Here is a 19,700-nt window from a genome sequence, read left to right as displayed (position 1 = left end):
TCTCATCCTAGTTTCCCTCTCTTTCACTAGGACCATTTAAATGAGCGAGTTAATTAAAGTCTGTGAGCGTTTCTTTCCATTCCCTGATCATCATTGAGGACAAGCCCTCAAATAGAGGGCAGGTACGACTCCTGTTAAAGCCCAGAAAAGCAAAGAAAGACAGAATGGAAAGATGGGGAGACAGAAGTAGGAGGAGGAGAGAAGAAAATGGCCTCTCTTCATCTCTTTAGCTTTTGATGAGCTTTTTTAATTGGGGCACTATAGAAGGAGAAGTGAATCCTCAATAATTAAAAAATCTAATTAAAGAGTCTTTTGCATCTCCATCCTTAATTATTCCGTGCGGAGCAGTGGGGAGCGATACATTGCTGCAGTTTTCATTTAAAGTAGAAAAAAGGGTCTGTTGCTGTTTCTCCCCCATCACTCCATGCAAACCCTCATCACCAAAGGCACTAGTTTGTGTTTCTCTTCTGTTTGTGTGTCAGCGTACAAACTGTCTGTCTCCCCTGCCAGTCTCCCATTCCTCAGAGAGCTCTGTAAGAAACATTTAGGGGGATTGAACTCACGCACTGAAGGCTTCACCTCATTTTCACCAACAGTGCTTTCAGGCAGATTATTACTGAGATGCCATTATCCCAAGTGAGGCTGATAATTTGACCCAACATCACTTTCCCTCAGGATGTGGAATCAAAACTCTAACCCTAAAAGTTATTTTAGCTGCCCCTCAAAATTCAATTATACCTGGCATCTCTGAGGCAGCCTCAAGCCAAACGAGAACACAGGCAGGTAAAATAAAGTAAGTCAGCTTTGGCCCAGACAAAAGACTTAATAGGAGAACTCAGATGATACTCCACGAATACTGTACATCAGGTCAAATATTGTAACTATATCAATCTCTCCAATAAGGCTTTAAAGGTCAGCTGCTCAGGTTAACACGTGATGATGTAGATTAGAATCATTTTATTGTTATTGTACAAAGTATAATAAAAATGCACATGTACATTTTTCATCAGATAAGCTATTGTTGAAGTAAGTTTTCTAACGTTTACAACTCCTGACCATTCTCTTAGACCCTTGAGCCTGGCACAAGTGAAGATGACACAAGTCTTTAAAGCATTTACCTTTCAATCATAGAACAGGTGATGGCCACATAAGTCCCACAGTGATTGTCAGTACACTTTGTGATATGTAATTACAGACATATCTCCTGGTCAGTTCTGGTCAGACTGCACTAAGCAGACCAGATACCAGTGTACACTGATAGCACATGCCAAGGCCTCTGCCTGAGGAGGCTCCGCTATGCTATGACTACCGCTATCAGCACCATATAATCACTGTAACCCTGAGAGCACTGAACAACAGGAGGCTCACTGAGGCACACACACTGAAAGTTTTTTTTTTACCTCAGAATCCCAGACTGGTCTGTTACCCAAAACCCTTTGACCAAAAAAACCCTGACCAGCAACCCTAAAACTTGACTCCGTCTCATTCATCCAAACTGCCACAATACTTTGGTTGATGACATTATGATGACGCTAACAAAGAAAACTATAATCATTCTATGACAACATATTTGCAGTTACTTTATCTTTGTTCGGTTTATCCCCCTCTGCTCTACTTTCTTGGCTTTTCTGCATAGCAGATTTGAGTCTCATCAGGCAGCGGAGAGAGTGATCAGGGAAACATGTTATCTGAAAGCATCCCTGGCTTCTTACTCAGCTGTAGTGAGGAGGTGGGTTAAAAACAAGGTGAGCGATTATGATTGGCTAAGGCGGCGTCATGTTTCATGGTAGCCAATCAGAGCCAGTGTTTTTACAGATGTGCCAGCACACGCGCCACACACTCAACCACTACAGATTTGATGAAGCAGCAGAGATGGCGAGCGTGGAGCAGTCTGATGAAAAGTTGTCATTTTTAAGGTGACGATACAAACACTACTTTAAATTAATTGTGGTCAAAGGCAAAAACGTGCGTGTGAAGTGTTCATTATATCCAGGAGTGAAGACTTTGTCGACATCTGTTGTAAGCAACTCAAATTTAATGAAGCACCTCACAACGACATATGCATCTAAAAAATAGTTACTTTCCTTGGTAATGAGTTACTTTTATTATAGAGTAATTCAGTTACATTATTAAGTAGTAAGTAACCATAACTAATAACTTTTTTAAAGTAACGTTCCCAACACTGATTATGACACAACATGATCTGTAAGAAGACCAACACATCTAAAATTTGTGGAACAAAAACTCCTCCATTAACAAAACTTGGTCTCCATTACAAAACCCAATGAAAAGCAATTTCTGGTGTTGGATAATATCTGAGACCCCAAAAATACTAAGTTTGTTGTAAAGGACTACAAAGTAAACCAACATAAAGTTTACTGTTCAGAATGGATTAGAAGAAAGCAGTCAGACTAGAGGAAAAGATTTTAAAGGCAGTTTTAAAATCACTGCTATATGATTTTCAAGACCTTTTTTAAAGACCTTTTACTGGTTTTGAAATGTTCACTTTGTATCTTTTCCAACAAAATCCCTTCTCCCCCTTATTGGCTCTATGATGTTCTAAACCCAGCTCACATTACCTATTAACTATGGGTGACACAAGCTAGCCCCTAATAGCACCTTTGAGAACCTTTAAACTCACATTATAGCAGATAATCTATTGATCAAAAATCCCAAACACACAATTTCCCTGTCGCTATGAAAGTCAACATTTCCAAGATGAAAAATCTGAAAATTGCATCGAGCCAGATGCATGTTTGGTTTAATGAGTGACATCCAGAACTCAAGTTTGAAAAAGTTTGGGGCTCAACGGACCTTTCAAGCAGAACATTTGAGAGAGAGTCTTTAGGATTTGCTTCGAGGAATCCTGAATACTCTCCATCAGACTGAAGAAGATACACACAGCTTTTACCAAATGGAGCAAATGCTTAGGATGAAGGCTTTTGTAAGAGAAGATGTTTTCACTCGTTTGTCTATCAGACACGATCAGACATGAGTTTCCTCCTAATTGGCTGCTGATGAATAAATTGCGGCGAGGCAGAAGTGCACACTCATGGCTGTGTATGTGCTCGCAGTAAGAAGCGGATCGCTGAACATGCACATCCCCTCGTCCCGACCGTGCAGCTCATTATTAATAATGACTCACATGTCTCTTGTTCAAGCTGCCAGATTGGCTGGTGCTGCAGAGAATCTGAGTCGCTAAATTATGAGTAGAGAGTAGTAATGTGACACCAAGCGTCCAAGATCTGTGATACCAGCTGGTCAAACTATGATGTACTTTCTGTCTGAATATTCAATTTAGTCGTGTCGTCTTGCTCAAAATGTAGACAGCTTTCAACCCTATTTCAAAAGAATAGAACTGAGCATTTACAAACTAATTCCTAAAATGTATCTAATACCTAAACAGGGATATGTGTCCATGTAAAGCACAATTCAGCAATAATAGCAATAATAATTGTGGACTATTGAGAGTGTGGCGATTGTGAGAGAAAACAATCAAGCATGTGCAGACAAGAGAAAAAAAAAAAGTGAGAGAAAACAATCAAAAAACAGGGCAGGCGGTGACACACGGCAGTAGGAAGTTGCGTGTGTGGAGAATGACGGGGGAGAGACTTGGAGGACGGCCAAAATATAGTAAGAAATCCAATCAATTATGACCCAGATAGTAAAATAATAATAATTTTGCCATCAAAAGCCTGGTCTAAGTGTTGTTTTTGTAGTTTTATAGAAGGAAACCAATGCTGAGGTGTCACTAAAGCAAAAAAAAAAAAATTCTTCAAAAAGCCGTTTTTCTCTGCTTTTTGTCACAAACTGGCGATTTGTGTGAAACTTGCCTCTATTCAACTGCTGATTACGGAAAAACGAAAGAAGCTAGAAACATAATTATTTTTCCTGACGAAATGAGAGACTTTCAAAATCTGGTGTCAGGATTCAGATTGTCATAAAAAAATCAGTCAAAATGCTCAAAATCGGCTGCCACTGAGAGGGGTTGAAATTTTGAAAATGGCTGGCACTGAATGAGTTAAAATAACTTATCCCCTTCGGTTTAACTTTTTCTCTTTATAAGGACACAATTTGTCTCCCTGTGAGAGTAAAAACACACTTTCTCCCTTTGTGCCCTATAAACACTGAAGCCCAAATAACGCTATAGTCCATTTGTTATGCATTTCTAAGCTCCCGTTGTTTGTTGTTATTCATTGAACTATTTACTGCAAATATATATCATCCTACATACTTGGTTTCTGCTGCTTAGCACATAAATTACAGCTCATGCACGCTAACAAACAGGCCGATACTTAATGATTGTAGGTGTAAACATATACAGAGCACAACGGCTTTTATTTATACATCCTCCTTTAGCACTAATTTAGCTGTTGACTTGATGTATTTGTTCCAATACTGCGTGACTTCTAACGCAAACTTCCACAGCTGCAGTGTTTCCATATTAACACCATAAACTCTACATCATTAAGTAAGGGCAGTTACTCAAACCATAGAGACATATAAGTATTAGTCTGACATTTAGGGCTGGAAGTAAAAACTCACAATGCTGCACAATGTTTTACATCATTATTCTGCAAAGACATGTTAACAACACAAGGCTTCCTATCTAATAAAACAACCGAACAGAGCTGAGAATCGTCATTTAGCCACGGGTGTTAAACTCATTTGGGGCTCATAGGCCAAATACCAATTTGATCAAATCAAAGACCAGGTTGATATCAAGTGGGCTGCAAATGTTTGGTGCATGAGAATAAAAACATGATCTACATTATTGTGCCTTATTATTTCACTTCCACATGTAAGTGATCTACAACATCCAAGCAATGAGTAACAAGAGAAATTATTAGTTATTTCTGCAATTTCAAGTGAAAAATGATGCCAGTCATGTGATAAAAGCGCAGAGAAATTGCGAGCCGTTGCAAATACTCTTGAGTTTCAGTGGATTAGGAATTATTTGGTAATTTACACAATTCATGTTTTCTCAGTTATTTCACTTCCAATGGCGCGTTACAAAAATGCACTTCTAAAACAGTAGCGCTAGCCATGATGACACGGAGCCAAATAACTGATTATCTCATTAAAAGCAACAAGAGCATCACCTCAAACTGAGTTAGAAGGAAAATAATTGACTTTTAAGGGATTACTATTATTTTAAAACAGAAGGCTAAAATATCTTGGAGAGAACCAACAACATCAGAGCAGCTCACAATAGAAAGTATGAAAAAAATTGGCAGAAAATGGGAGATAAACTGTGATTAAATGAATTTTTTTACTTTTTTCTAAATAAAGCTTAACAGGATTTGGATGCAAATGAATAACAGCTATGATTAAGCTAATGTTATCCAAACAGTTTTTATCTCCAATCAATCAGAATTGTCAAACCACAAACTAACGTAAAGTGCAGCATGAGCCAAAAGCATAAATAATAGAAACATAGAACAACTACAAATGATGCAGAGAAATAAATGGCCAGTTGTTCCCACAACACCTAAGTATGATTCATATGATTATATTATTAATGTGAAGCAGGATATTATCAACTCACCCTAACACCTAATCTAATTCATCATCAGGCTTATTTTATTTCATACCTAAGATTTCATTTGATGGCTTAAATGACTTAACGTTCATTTAACTAATTCATTTTTTGTTTTGTTTTTGTAATTAAGGTTTTTTTTATTGAACATTTTCTTGGTACATTACAAAATCACAATCCACACTCAATAAGGTGGCTGTACATATGCATTGATACATTCATGGATGGGGGCTTTTGTACAAGGTAAAAACAATAAAATAATAATAATAAATCACTATACTAATGGGCGGAATTAGGCAGATATGGAATCACAACTCATCCTGACTTGTGTTTATAGAAATGTAGGACCAAAATGTGTCCCAAGCTGATGTGCTGTCCTTATTTTTTAATCTATTTAGCATGCATTCATATGAGGCCATTTTTGTTATCATGTTTGCCCATTCCTTAATATGTGGGGCGATTGGAGTTTTCCAATGTTTATCCTCCCTTTATCACCCAGTAAACACAATCCAGGACAAAGTGGTACAGGCTTTCCCAACCATTCACTACGGACATGGATGACCTCCACCCAAAAGCGTTGAATAATTGGGCATTCCCACAAACAATGCATAAAGGTACCAGTATCATTCTGACATTTCCAACACAATGCATTGTTCATAAGACCTGCCCTATGTAATCTAACTGGAGTTCAATAATACCTTTGCAATATCTTATATTGTGTAAGTTTACTTTTACATTCTCTCACAAATTTTCCATTTTCTGATAGAATCCTTAGCCATTCATTATCCCCACATGTAACCCCCATATCCTTTTCCCATAAACCCTTCAGTGCTTTACAGTCATCACTAATGACTTCACTGATTTTTCTGTAGAATACCGAAGCTCGATGATGGTGAGATGGTAGGGTGAAATAGTCCAGAATGTGGTTCACTCCTGCCTGCTGGGGCAATGACATAACACAACTCCTCATCTGAAGATATTTCCAAAAATGCTCTTTCCCACACAGGTTACATCTGTTCATTATATCATTATATGACATAAATATACCGTCTTTATAAAGATCATCCAATGAACATTATTGATGATCATACCAACTTTTCCAACACAAATAGCAGGGTTCTGCCACAAGGAGGAGTAAGATTGTTTACAATGTGGTAATTTAAACATCTTGTGGACCTTCATCCAGATTTCCTTTGAATGCAATATAATAGGATTGGAATTTTTATTCGAAATCTGGGAGAGACACTCTATAGGTGTGAAGGGGTGGGATAACGATTTCTCAATAATTTCCCAGTCGAATTGATCATGTCCTGTCCAATTTAGGGCAATTTTTGCCATTTTAAAGCAGATGAAATATAATTTGGGGTCCGGGAAACTCAATCCTCCTTTTTGAAAGAGTAGAAACTTTTTAGTGATATTTGAATGTTTTTTCGAAAATCAGGTGTTTCCATTACCAGTTTTTATTGCGCTATTTAGATTTTGCTAATTTCCAAAGGTAAAGGAAATGCAGCTTCTGACCACAAGGGCTTTTTGTTTCACCAAACTCTGATCAGGCTGAAGAGCAGCAGCTTAGCAGGGCCAGCTGTCACTGTTTAGGACAAGTGTGTGTTCACAACTTTCTTCAGAAGACCCGTGAGGTATGAGAGTGAATGTGCCACAGCTTTTCCTTTGAGTGAACAGCCAAAAAAAAAAATGCTGACGACGTGACGTCATCTGTTACAGAGCAGCCAGAAGAGGATAGAAGACCGAATAAAATAATTTGATTTAAGAATTTTCTAGTCGTTTCAAAATTTTAAAAGTTGTAAACAGTTAAACTTGGTGTTATTCAGCTCGTTTATGAAAGAGAATAACTGAAACATTTATGATCTGCTTCTCTGTTTGCTGTTACTGAGCTGTGTTTTTTTACACTTGTCAGCATGTTATTTAAATGTATTTGCACGGAGGGAGGGCGACACGTTCTGCTGAAAAGGAATAAGATATGTACACTAAAACAGTTTTTATACTCACATCTGTGCCTGCTCACTGGGCTTCCCTGAGAAATCAGAATTTAATGAAATATTATAATTAATGCCCTTGTGTATTAATGAAATTAATAATAAATACTTGACCTACGCCCTGCTCACCCACACCGCGGACAGTACTGGAGGAATAGTCTGTGCTGTACTTTTACTGACCTGCTACTCATTCATTATTTACCATATTTACTGTTGGGAATGCTAGTATAAAGTAGAAATATTTTTTTTATATGGGGGAAATATTAAAGATCAAAGTAAATCCTTACAGTAATGCAACTGACAGGCCAGAAGTTTGTTACTTCATTTATACAACCATGCAAGAAGGATTAAACACAGACTCTTATGTTATAATCAGGTATGGGGAGTACCAGATTACAAGTAACAATGTTATGTTATCTGGATACAAAAATCATGCAACTGTAATCCGTTACAGTATATTTAAAAACATGTAATCAGATTACCGGTATTTTTGATAAAAATGGGGATTAATTAGTGGGATTGCATTTTAAAAGCAAGCGGAATATACACCGTGCAGCAGATACACACAGTGTGCGCACGCATTGCGACAATTCATGGCACTTCACCATAACTAATGAACACGTGAAACCAACGCTGCCTGCCTGGCTGTTTATCATCATTAACCTAGAGCTTTTACTGTATGGAAACCCCTGCATCACTTTTTTTTAATTTAAATACAGAAAAGGAAAGATTATCTCAGCACAATGAAAATGTTGTCATCATCCAGGGATTCCACGTCTAGTCTGAAGAAACATCTAAAGGTAAATCTGCCGAAACACGGAAATACAGTAAGATAAGGTGAAGCTTTGTTAGCTTGCTGACCTATCAGTATTTCTACTTAATGCTAAAACAGTACGACGGAACTAGTATCACTGGTAAAATGGACTATAGGTGCTGAAGTTAGTCCATGAAAAACTTAATCACCCAGTTTATATCGTAACATCTGAACGGACGTTGTAAAGAATCAGGACTGATTCGTAAAGACAAGCACGTTATTAACTGTTCACTGTCGGCCGTGACCACACCAAATAAAACATGGAGGGGTGAAATATGAGGATGAATCATAACTTCTGAGCTCCAACACACACACCTCCTCTTCGCATCCTCGAGTTGCTTTCACTGACTGTCAAAACTGTAGGAATCAGGAACATCTACGAACACATCCAACAAACAGCTGAGCTGAAACAATATAAACCTATTATGGCAACAACTAACTTGGATCATACTGTGCAATAACAAAACATCTCTATATGTGTTTGCTTATACTCTATATTATTTGGTTTTTAATGTCTTCCTGCTCCTAAACTCCTGAATCTAGTGATGTATTATCAATCAGCTGTGCAGGAAGTCTGTTAACAAGCCTCTCAGATGCATGTGTTGGAGGAGGAGACATCTAAAACTGGCTGGATTAAGGTTTTGGACACACGTGCTGTAGTGCCATAAAGAACTGTGGCACCTCATTGACATGATCATACTACAGTCCATATAGAGATATGTGAAACAAAACTGTCTGTGAGCCAGGCCTTCATGTTTAATATCATTAAAACTGTTCTGTTCTTCTAAAAATAATGGTAAAACACTACTACAATGAACACACTCCTTGAAAAAAAATTTCCCACAAGTTGGTATTACTTGACAACATCCATATTAGCAATGAAGATGGTCAAGATTCACGTGTTTGCAACTTGTAACTCTTTTGAATTTGGCAAAAAATACTGTAATGTGGGACTATTCTAATCTGCGACAACAAAAGTCCAGTGGAAGGAATAATGATAAAGTCTGTCTCACTCAGACTGCAGCCACGCACGCACGCACGCACGCACGCACGCACGCACACACGCACACACACACACACACACACACACACTTTAGTTCTCACACAAACTGTGGCAATGTGATACGAGCCTGACAAATGACTTGTAAACTCACATTACTGTCAGAAGATGGGGAGTGGCACAGCATCCCCTCGTCCTTCAAATTCCTCTATCTAAAATGTGATGAATTGTGCGTGTGTGTGTGTGTGTGTGCGTGTGTGTGTGTTTTCAGGGAGAGCTGGAATGAGCCAGGCATATGATGGGCTGAGCTCACAGTACCCAGTACCCCAGAGGAGGAGGAGGAGGAGGAGGAGGAGGACTATGGAGGGGGATGATGAGGGGCTGCAGATTGAGGAAACGGGCCGTGAAGCCAGATGGAGAGAGAGATGGAGGAGGAAGAAATGGGGTAGTGATGAAGACGGTGGCAGACGATGAGATGGAGACAAAAGAAAGCGATAGACAGAAGTGAAAAGACGGAACAGAGAGTCATGCACAGGGGGATGGGCATTAAGGACCGTTGATGACATGTACCCCTCCATGATGGGAGAATCATGCTTCGCCCCCATTCTTGATTGGCCACATAACAATCAAAACAAAGCATTTCCCCTTTCATCAACACTTGTGTGTAGAGGAATCATTCTGTCATTAAGAGCACAAGGTCTCATTCTCCACAAGGTCCAGTTTTGGAAGAACAAATAAAGAACTTAAAACATAATGCATTTAAAAGTTAAATACCTAAAAGTTTAGTGCGGCAAAATTGGTATTCTTTTATCTATGTACAGGTAAAAATGACAAATTAACTACTGAAAATGTGATCAAATCATAGAGTGGATTTCCAATGAGCAGTTTTAGACCAGTGAAAGACCTTTACAAAGCCTTTTCAAATGGAATTGAAACCCAACTTCACATCCATGGAGGGTCGGTGGGTTTTGCTGGTGCCGATCACCAGCTTCATTTGGCATGAGACAGGGGTACGCCCTGGACAGGGTGCCAGTCCATTGCAGGACAACACATAGACAGACACACAACCACTCACATTCACTCCAATGGGCAATTCAGAGAGTCCAATCAAACGAATGCTACGTTCACAATGGATGCGTCACAAAATGTTTGTGCGTCCAGATTGCATACAAAGTCAATGGATAGACGCGGCCCACAGGAGAAATCTTACCTGTACGGCAGTGCGGTCCGATCCGCGCGTCAAGAGTATTGGCCGTGTGAGTGCGCTCCTGATTTTTCATCATATTTGCACATTCGCAAGAGTTGAAAATATTGAACTCCTGCGACTGTTTCGCATGACGAAAGCCAATCAAAGTCTTTGTTGACGATGACGTCAGGCCATCAGCACAGACACCGGTTTGTTCACCCATTCAACAATGGAGTAGAAGCTGTGTGTGACCACCAGGAGCTGTATGACATGGCCTTTATAACCGGGACCAGACTAGGAAGGATTTGGCGTGGAGGAGAATCAGCGAAGAGGTGGTAGTAGCAGGTAAAAGTTCTCTCTGTACTTTTCATCTTTGAAAGTCGGGACTGAGCAAGGATAGCATTAGCTGCTAATCACACCGGCTTTTTTCGCTGATGGTTTATGTTTATGAGAGGAGAAAAAGGGGCGCAGCTCCTCGCTTCAGCAGGCAGTGAAACCCACCGAGTTGGATATGTCGCTGGTGGGCGGTGCTGAAGTGAATGGGGACATTTTTTGATCCTGCGAAACCAGCGGAACGTTTCATGCGGCAGACGCGTTCGGTGTGAACACAGCATAACAGTCATATTTTTGGATTGTGGGAGGAAGTACGGGAAAACATGGAAACTCCACACAGAAAGGACCCAAGTGTCCACCCCAGGGCTTGAACCCAGGACGTTCTTGCTGTGAGGCGGACATGCTAACCACTAAACACACATGAAAAAAAAAAACCACATCAAACATAATTTAAGTTTATCTAACATAAAATGTAAACGTGTATTTAAGAACTTTCTTACAAAAGCTATTTTGTCTCCTAGTCAAGCATCATAAAACAATGTTGCCCCCTTGGAATGACCACTCCTGATCATTGGTTTGGCAGCCTTCTTTATTTTTCTTCCATTGGAGTTCACAATACAAGAGTAGCACCGTCCGTTGAACACATTTTTTTTTTCTTTTTTTTCTTTTACCTACAACGACGTCACTTCCCCTTAACGGCTAGTCAAAAAATATTTCGTTATTAAAAATCAAAATAGCATCAGAATGACCTTAGTGACATTTAAATTATAAGATTAATGAAAATGTAATAAGTAATCAATAAAATAAAATAGGAATATATATTCTTACATATTCAGGTTGCAACAACAACATGCTTGCAAACAGTACGGGCAGTAACATTTGTGTATTTTCTGCTATTTAGCAAACCCTGGCTAGCTTTAACCACACTAGGATTTGTTTCCCTAGAAAGTTTGCTTTATTCCGTCTGGTGTGAACATGCAACCACACTCTGGTGCAGATCAAAATGTTACACACACGCACACCCACGCACGTGCACATACTCATTCCAGCATGTGCCCATTGCACATGGTTTTCTCTTCCCTGCATCTCTCCTGTGTGCCATTCCAACCTCTCGTTATCATCTGTCTCATCTTCCTCTCTGTCCTCCTCAGGCCTTGCTCTGCAGCAGTTTAAGCACTAAACTCAGGGGAACGCGCTATCACAGCAAACCAATTACCCTGAACCAGGGGCACCACAAAACACACACACTCTGACTCAAACGCTGCCCTGGGAACCTGTGAGGAAAACACAAAAAAACACACACACACGCACACACACTACATAAACGCTTTAAGGACCAGCACCCGTTGCTTACAGAAAAAAAAAAGGAAATAAAGAGAAAACCAACCGTCAGAGCTCCAAGTCTCTCAAACTTTGTTTTAGGGTTAAACACGACAGCTTAGAAAAGTGTCTCCATCTGTTTGCTCTTACTAAATAAACTTAGAATGTTTTGTCATGTGCAGAACTGTGAGTCACAAAATTTTCCCCGTGAGTTTTTTTTTTCATCTATAAACTCTAAAACATTTTCAGTGAACTGGAAATGTGCTCACTCATCAGCTCTTCCAGTATACTACAAAGGTTCAAAAAGATCTTCACAGATCCATTTACACCAATGGAAAGGATGATGGAACCGCTATTGACCATAATGATGGAATGATTGGGTGATAAGTTATAACACACTTTTTAAAGAATCTCAATTTGTAAATAAGTGGAATGAAACAGTAGTTGATGCCTATTGAATATAATATATTTCAGGTCATTTCCCACCTGGTGTGCATCATGTTCTAATTGAGATCATTTCCACCATCATGTTTATGATTATCATTTTTAACTACAAATAAAAAATATTAAACCTCATGTAACCCACCTAAAATTAGCACAGTATTAAGTGGTTATACACCTTTAATGTGAGTGTACACGAGTATTACCGCATGTGCCCAGTAGTAGGTGCTGCAGGTTTTGCTGTAGGCACACCTCCATCTTTGTGGAAAGGCCAGAACAACACATGTAAGACACTTGGTAAAAAATGTGATAAAATCATTATTTATTGTGTTTATAACCGTGTATTTTGGGGTCTTAGAGCAAAGCTAATTGCCAGACGTACTGGAGGAGAAGATTTGTCTAGTTTTCTTTTATCTTTTCTCCGGTGAGTGACATGTTCTGCTAAGCTATGCTAATGTTCTGCTAAGCTATGCTAATGTTCTGCTAAGCCATGCTAATGTTCTGCTAAGCCATGCTAAAGTTCTGCTAACCCCCAATTTCCACTGGATGCGGCTCCGCTGCGGAACGTCACCGCCGCGTCACCAGAGCTGATAGGTTTCCATTTTAATCTATGTGTTAATTTCCACCGGGTCCACTGCGGTGCGTATCTGCTCCTTCCCAGCTGCGGTAGTCCGGTGCCCTCCGCCAGATATACGCAGGGCTTCTATTTCTGGCGGACACCGGAGCACGACGCATCAATCAACACAGAGCAAATGAAGCTAAACAGGAAATTAAGCACGTACTCCGCAATAAAACATTGGGTTACTTTTCAAAATAAAACACTTCAGATTATATTTCAAGTAAATACATCACCAAAACGTCATAATGTATAAAAACAAATTCACATCCACTATATTGATTCCTCTCATACTGTAACTCACTGTAAACTGCAGCAACAATTTAGTTCATGTTTTACTGGTGCAGTTTTATCTCTTCTATGTTGGCTGTTGCTAAAAAATGTGTCTATGACAAATCCAGAGTCCAACCTTCTTGTTCTCCTTCGTAAGGAACACTGACCTGTTTGTCTGTTTATTTTTGCGTTTATAACACATACATTTAGCCGCGTTCCCGCGCGATTATATAAATATCGTGAGAACTGCTCTGTCTCGTGACGTCACAGTCGTTCAAACGGAGAGCACCGCGGCGCACTCCAAACGCAACCAGTGTGAATTACCGGACGGTGGACAGCGGTGAAATACCGGATCGGTGCCAATGGCGCAGCGGAGACATATCCAGTGGAAACCCCGGGTAAGCTATGCTAGTTTTCTGCTAGTTATGTCGCAATGTGAACTTATTTTTCTATTTGTGATGATAAAATTGTTGAATTCATGTATTTTCAAAGCAATTGTGAACAAACAACATAAAAACCAATCGGAGAATATGTACAGCTATATACAAATCAGAAACTATTTACAGAAATGTGATTATAAAAAGGGTGATTACACTGTCATGTGCATTTTCAGTGCCACATGTAAAATATTGCGCACTGTGTGAAAAAAACCTGAGTTACTATGCTGTTAACTTTGAGTGTGGATGATTTAAACCAGATTAGAATGTTCTGATATATTGCATAGCGATTGATATTACCCTGCTTATGCAGGTTGGTTTTTGGCTTGACCTTATTCAAGACGGACTGTTTGATGAGAACCTAGACTGGAGCTGCTGGATCGTTCTGGACGCTTCAAGATCTTCGCTTGACCTGGGCCCCATCGTACACCGCTAAGTTGAGAAAAAGGGTCATTCTACCCGGGTAGTGGTAAATCAGAGCTCTGACTATTTTCTTTTATTTTTTTCCAAATTTACATTGATCTCTTTTGGGTATTTTTTTTGAGTTGAGGACTGAACTAAAGAAACAAAAGTGGAAATTATAAATAAATGCCGGTTTTGTTCATCTTGATAATAAACAGTGGTCCACTTTTATTTTACCTTTATTCCTCCTTTAGAACCTAGATTCCTGGATATGTGTATGGATCTTAGTTGTTCACTTTATACATGTTACACTCACATTTCTTAATGCTTTCATTCTCAAGTACCCCCTGTAGTGCCATTGCATACGCCTAAGGGTACACATACCCCCATTTGAGAAAAAACTGGCATAAGCAGCTCTGTTCCAGCAAATGTATCATGACTAAACAAAACAACCTACCTATTACTTTGTTCTCCTTGTAAATCTGAATTAAACAAACCATTTGTAAACCCTGCTAGATCAGTGCAAAACTAGACATCTCCTAGGTGTGAGTTAAACTACAAAGTCATAACAACATGATGAAGTACGATCTTTGTGTTTTTAACCAGCTAACAGCAGAGCATGCTGTATATTTATAGCTATGGTATTGTTAAACGTGCTGTTATGCAGGAACACGGGAACAGAACTGACAGTGTGCAGTGCAGGGAACATGTTTAAAAGGTAGAAGTCTCTCTGCTGTATCATTATTCTTGTACAAAGTGTGCTGACTATATCTTAAACAGCAGTAAAAAAAAAACTCACCTTCAACGCTGCTAATGACTGAGTTGACCTGAGTATTGCGTGTAAACAATCCCAAAACTAGTCGTCCTCAATGTTTATTCTGCCCCCACCTTCTGTGACTGCTTTACAAATATATCTGTGTTGTTACCTTCTGTCAGGTGAGAGCTCAGTTTATTACTGAGTCTCGTGTCTGCAGGTAGTTGCAGAACAATCTGTAACTGTATTTCTATTAAAGATTTTTGCAAAATAAAAGCGATATTTCTAAATGTCGACAAAGTACAATTTCCCTTTGAACGTGTTTCCATTGAAGGTTGTTCTGTAAAATCTCATTCTGCAAGACTTCGCTGCAGGAAGATGGACGCTCAGAAGTATTTTGGTGTCACGTTCTGTGACGTGTATTTGCAGAAAAAGTATTTCCATAGCGATAGATGATGAAAGCTACTAAGCTTTCATGAGGAGTAATTTCACACATTTCGATAGTGAAATGTATGAAATTACTCCTCATGAAAGCTTAGTAACTTTTTTGCAATATTTCGCGAAAGTCAGGTGTTTCGATTACCAGTTTTTATTGAACTATTTAGATTTGGTAATGGAAACGCAGCTTCTGTTTATTCCTCCACTCTAACACACACTCACACTTAGGAATTGAGATATTTTATCGTTTATGAATTAATGTCAAAAACATTCTCACCGGTATGAATATGTTATCCCATGATATAAAGAATAAATTCCCAATGTCGGAAATTAGTGAGGGCCACAGGCCATTTGTCCCTCAATTTATCCAAGAATGCCCAAAAGTTGTTGTCAACAACTTATTATTCTCTGGAACAGAACGCTGTTTATGGAAGCTCTGCACGGTGTGCACCGCCACCGCCCCCCCCCCGCACACACCGCTATCTGTGTGTGTGAGGTGCTCGTCTCAGCTACCTCAAGATGCCGTGCTGCGATACATCATGGACCGCTATTTGGTTAAGCTCAGATAACCATCCAACAAAGTGAACCGATTCAAGTTCCTCCATCAGATTCACCCAAAGTTCCACAAACACGGGGACAGAGATGAACCTGTAGCAACGATTATGAACTGGAAACAAAACTAAAGCTAACTATGCTAAGCTAACCCACGACACACAGACTGGGCTAAGAGCTAACGCTAACCACTGGTCAGATTTAACACTTGTATGGAAGCTAACATGTCACATGTGTGAAATAAATATTAGCATAAATACTCATGTCACTATTTATTCGTCCCAATTTGTGCAACGCAATATTTTTTAATTATATTTTACGTGTTCACAGACAAAGCTGGTCCCATTAGACTAATGTAACTATTGAGATTAATACACCTAAATATACTGAATGATTAAATCATCAGCTTGATCTGGTTTAATTATAGAAGATATTTATCAATCATAACTTTATGTAACTCATTATCAAATATGAAATAAACAAGATTCATCAGCAGTAAAAACACTATTGGAGTTATTTTTGCTTTTCATGTGCTATTTTTTTTTTTTTTTTTTAAATAATTTTATTTCAAGTGAGGAAATAAATGAATTACATGCAATAACACTCATAGTGATCTACATACACAAATATATTCAATAAAATATCAGCTCATGAGCTCTTTGAGTCAGCAGCTATTGTAGCCTTTTTAAATGTGTCTAGTGTTGATGTATTAACATTTATTTGTGTTTGTAAGGAACCTGTTTACACTGAGTTGTGAATTTTTTAAATTATTTTTTTTATTTATAGTTTTTACTTATCGTGATTTTTATCATTATTGTGATAAAAAAAAATTGTCAATATCGCCCATCCCTACTCACACTGCACTTTAACGTCGGTTATAGCACATGGGGAACAACAAAAACTACACTTCTCGAACATGTTAGACATCCACTTCCAACAATGCATCATAATTTAAGGTGGCACTAAGCCTCCGACGCTATGAATGAACCTCCGATAAACCAAGTGGGCTTTTTTAAAAAAAGGGAAAAAATGGCATTTAACACACTTTAAAATCATTAATGGTGTTAATAAGGTAATGTGTTAATGTAATAAAGGCGACAGCTATAGAAAAAAGGTGTGTTTTTTAGTGCCTGATGAACCTGTAATTAATCTGCGTACAATGCAGTGGTAAAATAACTCACCAGGGGGAGCCGTAGATTCTGAAGCCTCGTACAGTGACCTCGGAGTCTTGAAGGTAGATACAGTTTGTCAGCAGCGACTGGACGTTCTCGTAATTCTCAGGCTTCAGCTTAGAGGCCGAGGGGAAGTAGTAGAAGTCCTGCTTGATGAGGTCGGCCATGAACTCCTGGTCAAAGGTCAACTCATGGTTTCCGGCAATCACAATCTTGATGTCATAAGGAAGGGTCCCTAAGGAAAGAGAAATGTCTGTGTCACTTTCTATTGTTATGCTGCTGTAGGACCAAACCATGGCTAATCAAATGGTGGCCCGTAAACAACATATAACCTTGGTATGAATACAGGACATACGGTCACACATAGTGCACTATAGGCATGAGTTTTACTTTTTACTTTTACAGAATATAGATTTTTTTTTTTTTAAATCCTACTAAAAATGTAATATTGTTATCCTGCCAACTTTTCATTTGTATACACAATTGACAATACCAAAATAATCTTGTATTAGCCTATTTTTTTCCTAAGTTACAGGCAAAGAAAAACGTTATAGGTTTAGAGAACCCTCTAATACGACAAAGTCTAGGGGACCAATGGAAAAAAAAAAGCTGACTTCAACAATGAAGTCTGAAATTTATGACAAAAAACTCAATGCGACAATGAAAAAGTTGTAATACTGTGAGAATAAAGACACGTTTTTAAGAATAAAGTCAGAGTTTTATGAGAGAAAAACTCTGCAGTGCATGCTCATCTCCAGATCTACAGACACAGGGCCACAGTGCAGTACCCTGCATTAAAAATGAGGTCATATTTCTTATGATATTCACAAATAAGAGACTTTCTTTTGAAACATTCAAATTGGTATAGAACTAAGGAGGACCCTTAACCGATAAAGAAACTGATTATTAATAACCAAGAACAAACAAACTGGGAATCAGAACTTGAAGTGACTATTGGAGATCAAGTCTGAATGACAATTTGTAAATACCTACCGCACACACTATTACCCACTCAGCTACATGGAAAGAATATCAGTGGGAAATTAAGAATTGATGGTTTTTAACACTATCAGATGTACCAGGTGAAAATTTAATAAAAGTGGAAAAATCTGTCTATTTTAAAATATTAATACTTCAGAAAACTCTTTTTTAAAAAGGTAATGATGTATTTAAAAGAAATTGGAGCACTGCCCAAACTGTGACATTAGGGTAATAGCTGACAATTGCACAAATCGTTATCTATTCAAGATACCTACAGTATGTCAGCAGCAAAGAAATGTCTAACATCATATTGGTTATCAGAAGTCATCTCAACTAAAAATGATTGGCTAAATAGAGAAAAAAAAATATATTTAATAGATAGAATGACTGTTAAATTAAGAGTGCAGACAAAAGTATGTGATGTAAACCATTAATCCAAAAAGAAGTATTTAATGTCCTCATCAATCATTATCATGTTGTATTTACCTGAGGTGATTTGCAATTTCTGTTTTGTCCTATTTTGAGCTCTCGCTATCTGTTTTTTTTTTTTTTTTTCTTAACCATCGTTTGAAAATCCTTTGTAACATTGCTGTAATTTTTGGTGATAGTCCATCTTTATGAAATGAAAAATAATTACAAAAAACAAAGCACTCAGAGCACAAACCTCCACCCAGTGCCAAATTTCCTCTTTGCCAAATATTGGCACTTATCTGGATCAGTGATCCTAATCATGGTACCATGATCATTCTCATGTTAAAGTCCGTGTAAAGCAAATTCAGCCATTTTCTTCCAAACACATTAAATAGGTCATAATTGTATTTCCTTAAAACATGTAAAAAGCCATTCAACCATTTAGAATTTAAATGTGAAGCTAGGCTTCACAAACTGTGTTTCAATTTTCTGTGTTTAATGGGCGGATCAGAAATCATAGGCATGTTACATAACAGAGCCATCATTAGCATAAACCCGACCCTGCTTCTGAAGCAAACAAACTTCTGCGGACTCCAGCTTCCGCAATTCAGCCCCTAGCCAAAAACAAACCACATATTCGGACTCGGGGGAATAAAACGCGTCCGCTGGTGCCACATTTTTCATCAAATGAGCACTCTTTTTTGCACCCCGATTGAGTGTTTCGCCTGTAGTGGACGCAGTTATAACTCTACACAGGGGAGATGCACATATTCGGACTCGGGCGGAGCAGACCTTTCTGCTGACACCTTGTTTGGCCCGATCCGAGCACTTTTGGAAAACAAATGTGAGAAGCACTATCGACGCTGGAGGTGCTTTCACACTGCTCTCTCCCACAGACACAGTAAGGAGGCGCCGCCCTTCCCGCGCGTGGGCGTGGTTCCAGCGCCTCTAACTGACACGCCCCCAGCGTCTCAGAGCAGAGAGAATTTGGCTCAGTGGTCATTGACACATGTTTCTGTAGTGTGACAAACTCATAA

The 19,700-nt window shown here is 38.8% G+C and overlaps 1 protein-coding gene across 1 annotated transcript in view; it reads right to left on the bottom strand.

Annotated features, from left to right (window-relative positions):
* Positions 1–19,700, bottom strand: part of mpped1 (metallophosphoesterase domain containing 1) — a 107,738-nt gene that overhangs the window by 43,886 nt on the left and 44,152 nt on the right. The window contains exon 4 of the mRNA XM_028451796.1: positions 17,281–17,506. Within this exon, the coding sequence (XP_028307597.1) occupies positions 17,281–17,506 (226 nt within the window). The remainder of the gene's footprint in view (positions 1–17,280; positions 17,507–19,700) is intronic.

Source organism: Gouania willdenowi, chromosome 6, assembly GCF_900634775.1.
Source record: "Gouania willdenowi chromosome 6, fGouWil2.1, whole genome shotgun sequence".
NCBI classification, from domain to species: Eukaryota; Metazoa; Chordata; class Actinopteri; order Blenniiformes; family Gobiesocidae; genus Gouania; species Gouania willdenowi.
Note: the sequence above shows the minus strand (reverse complement) of the source record. Positions and strands in the feature narration are given on the sequence as shown.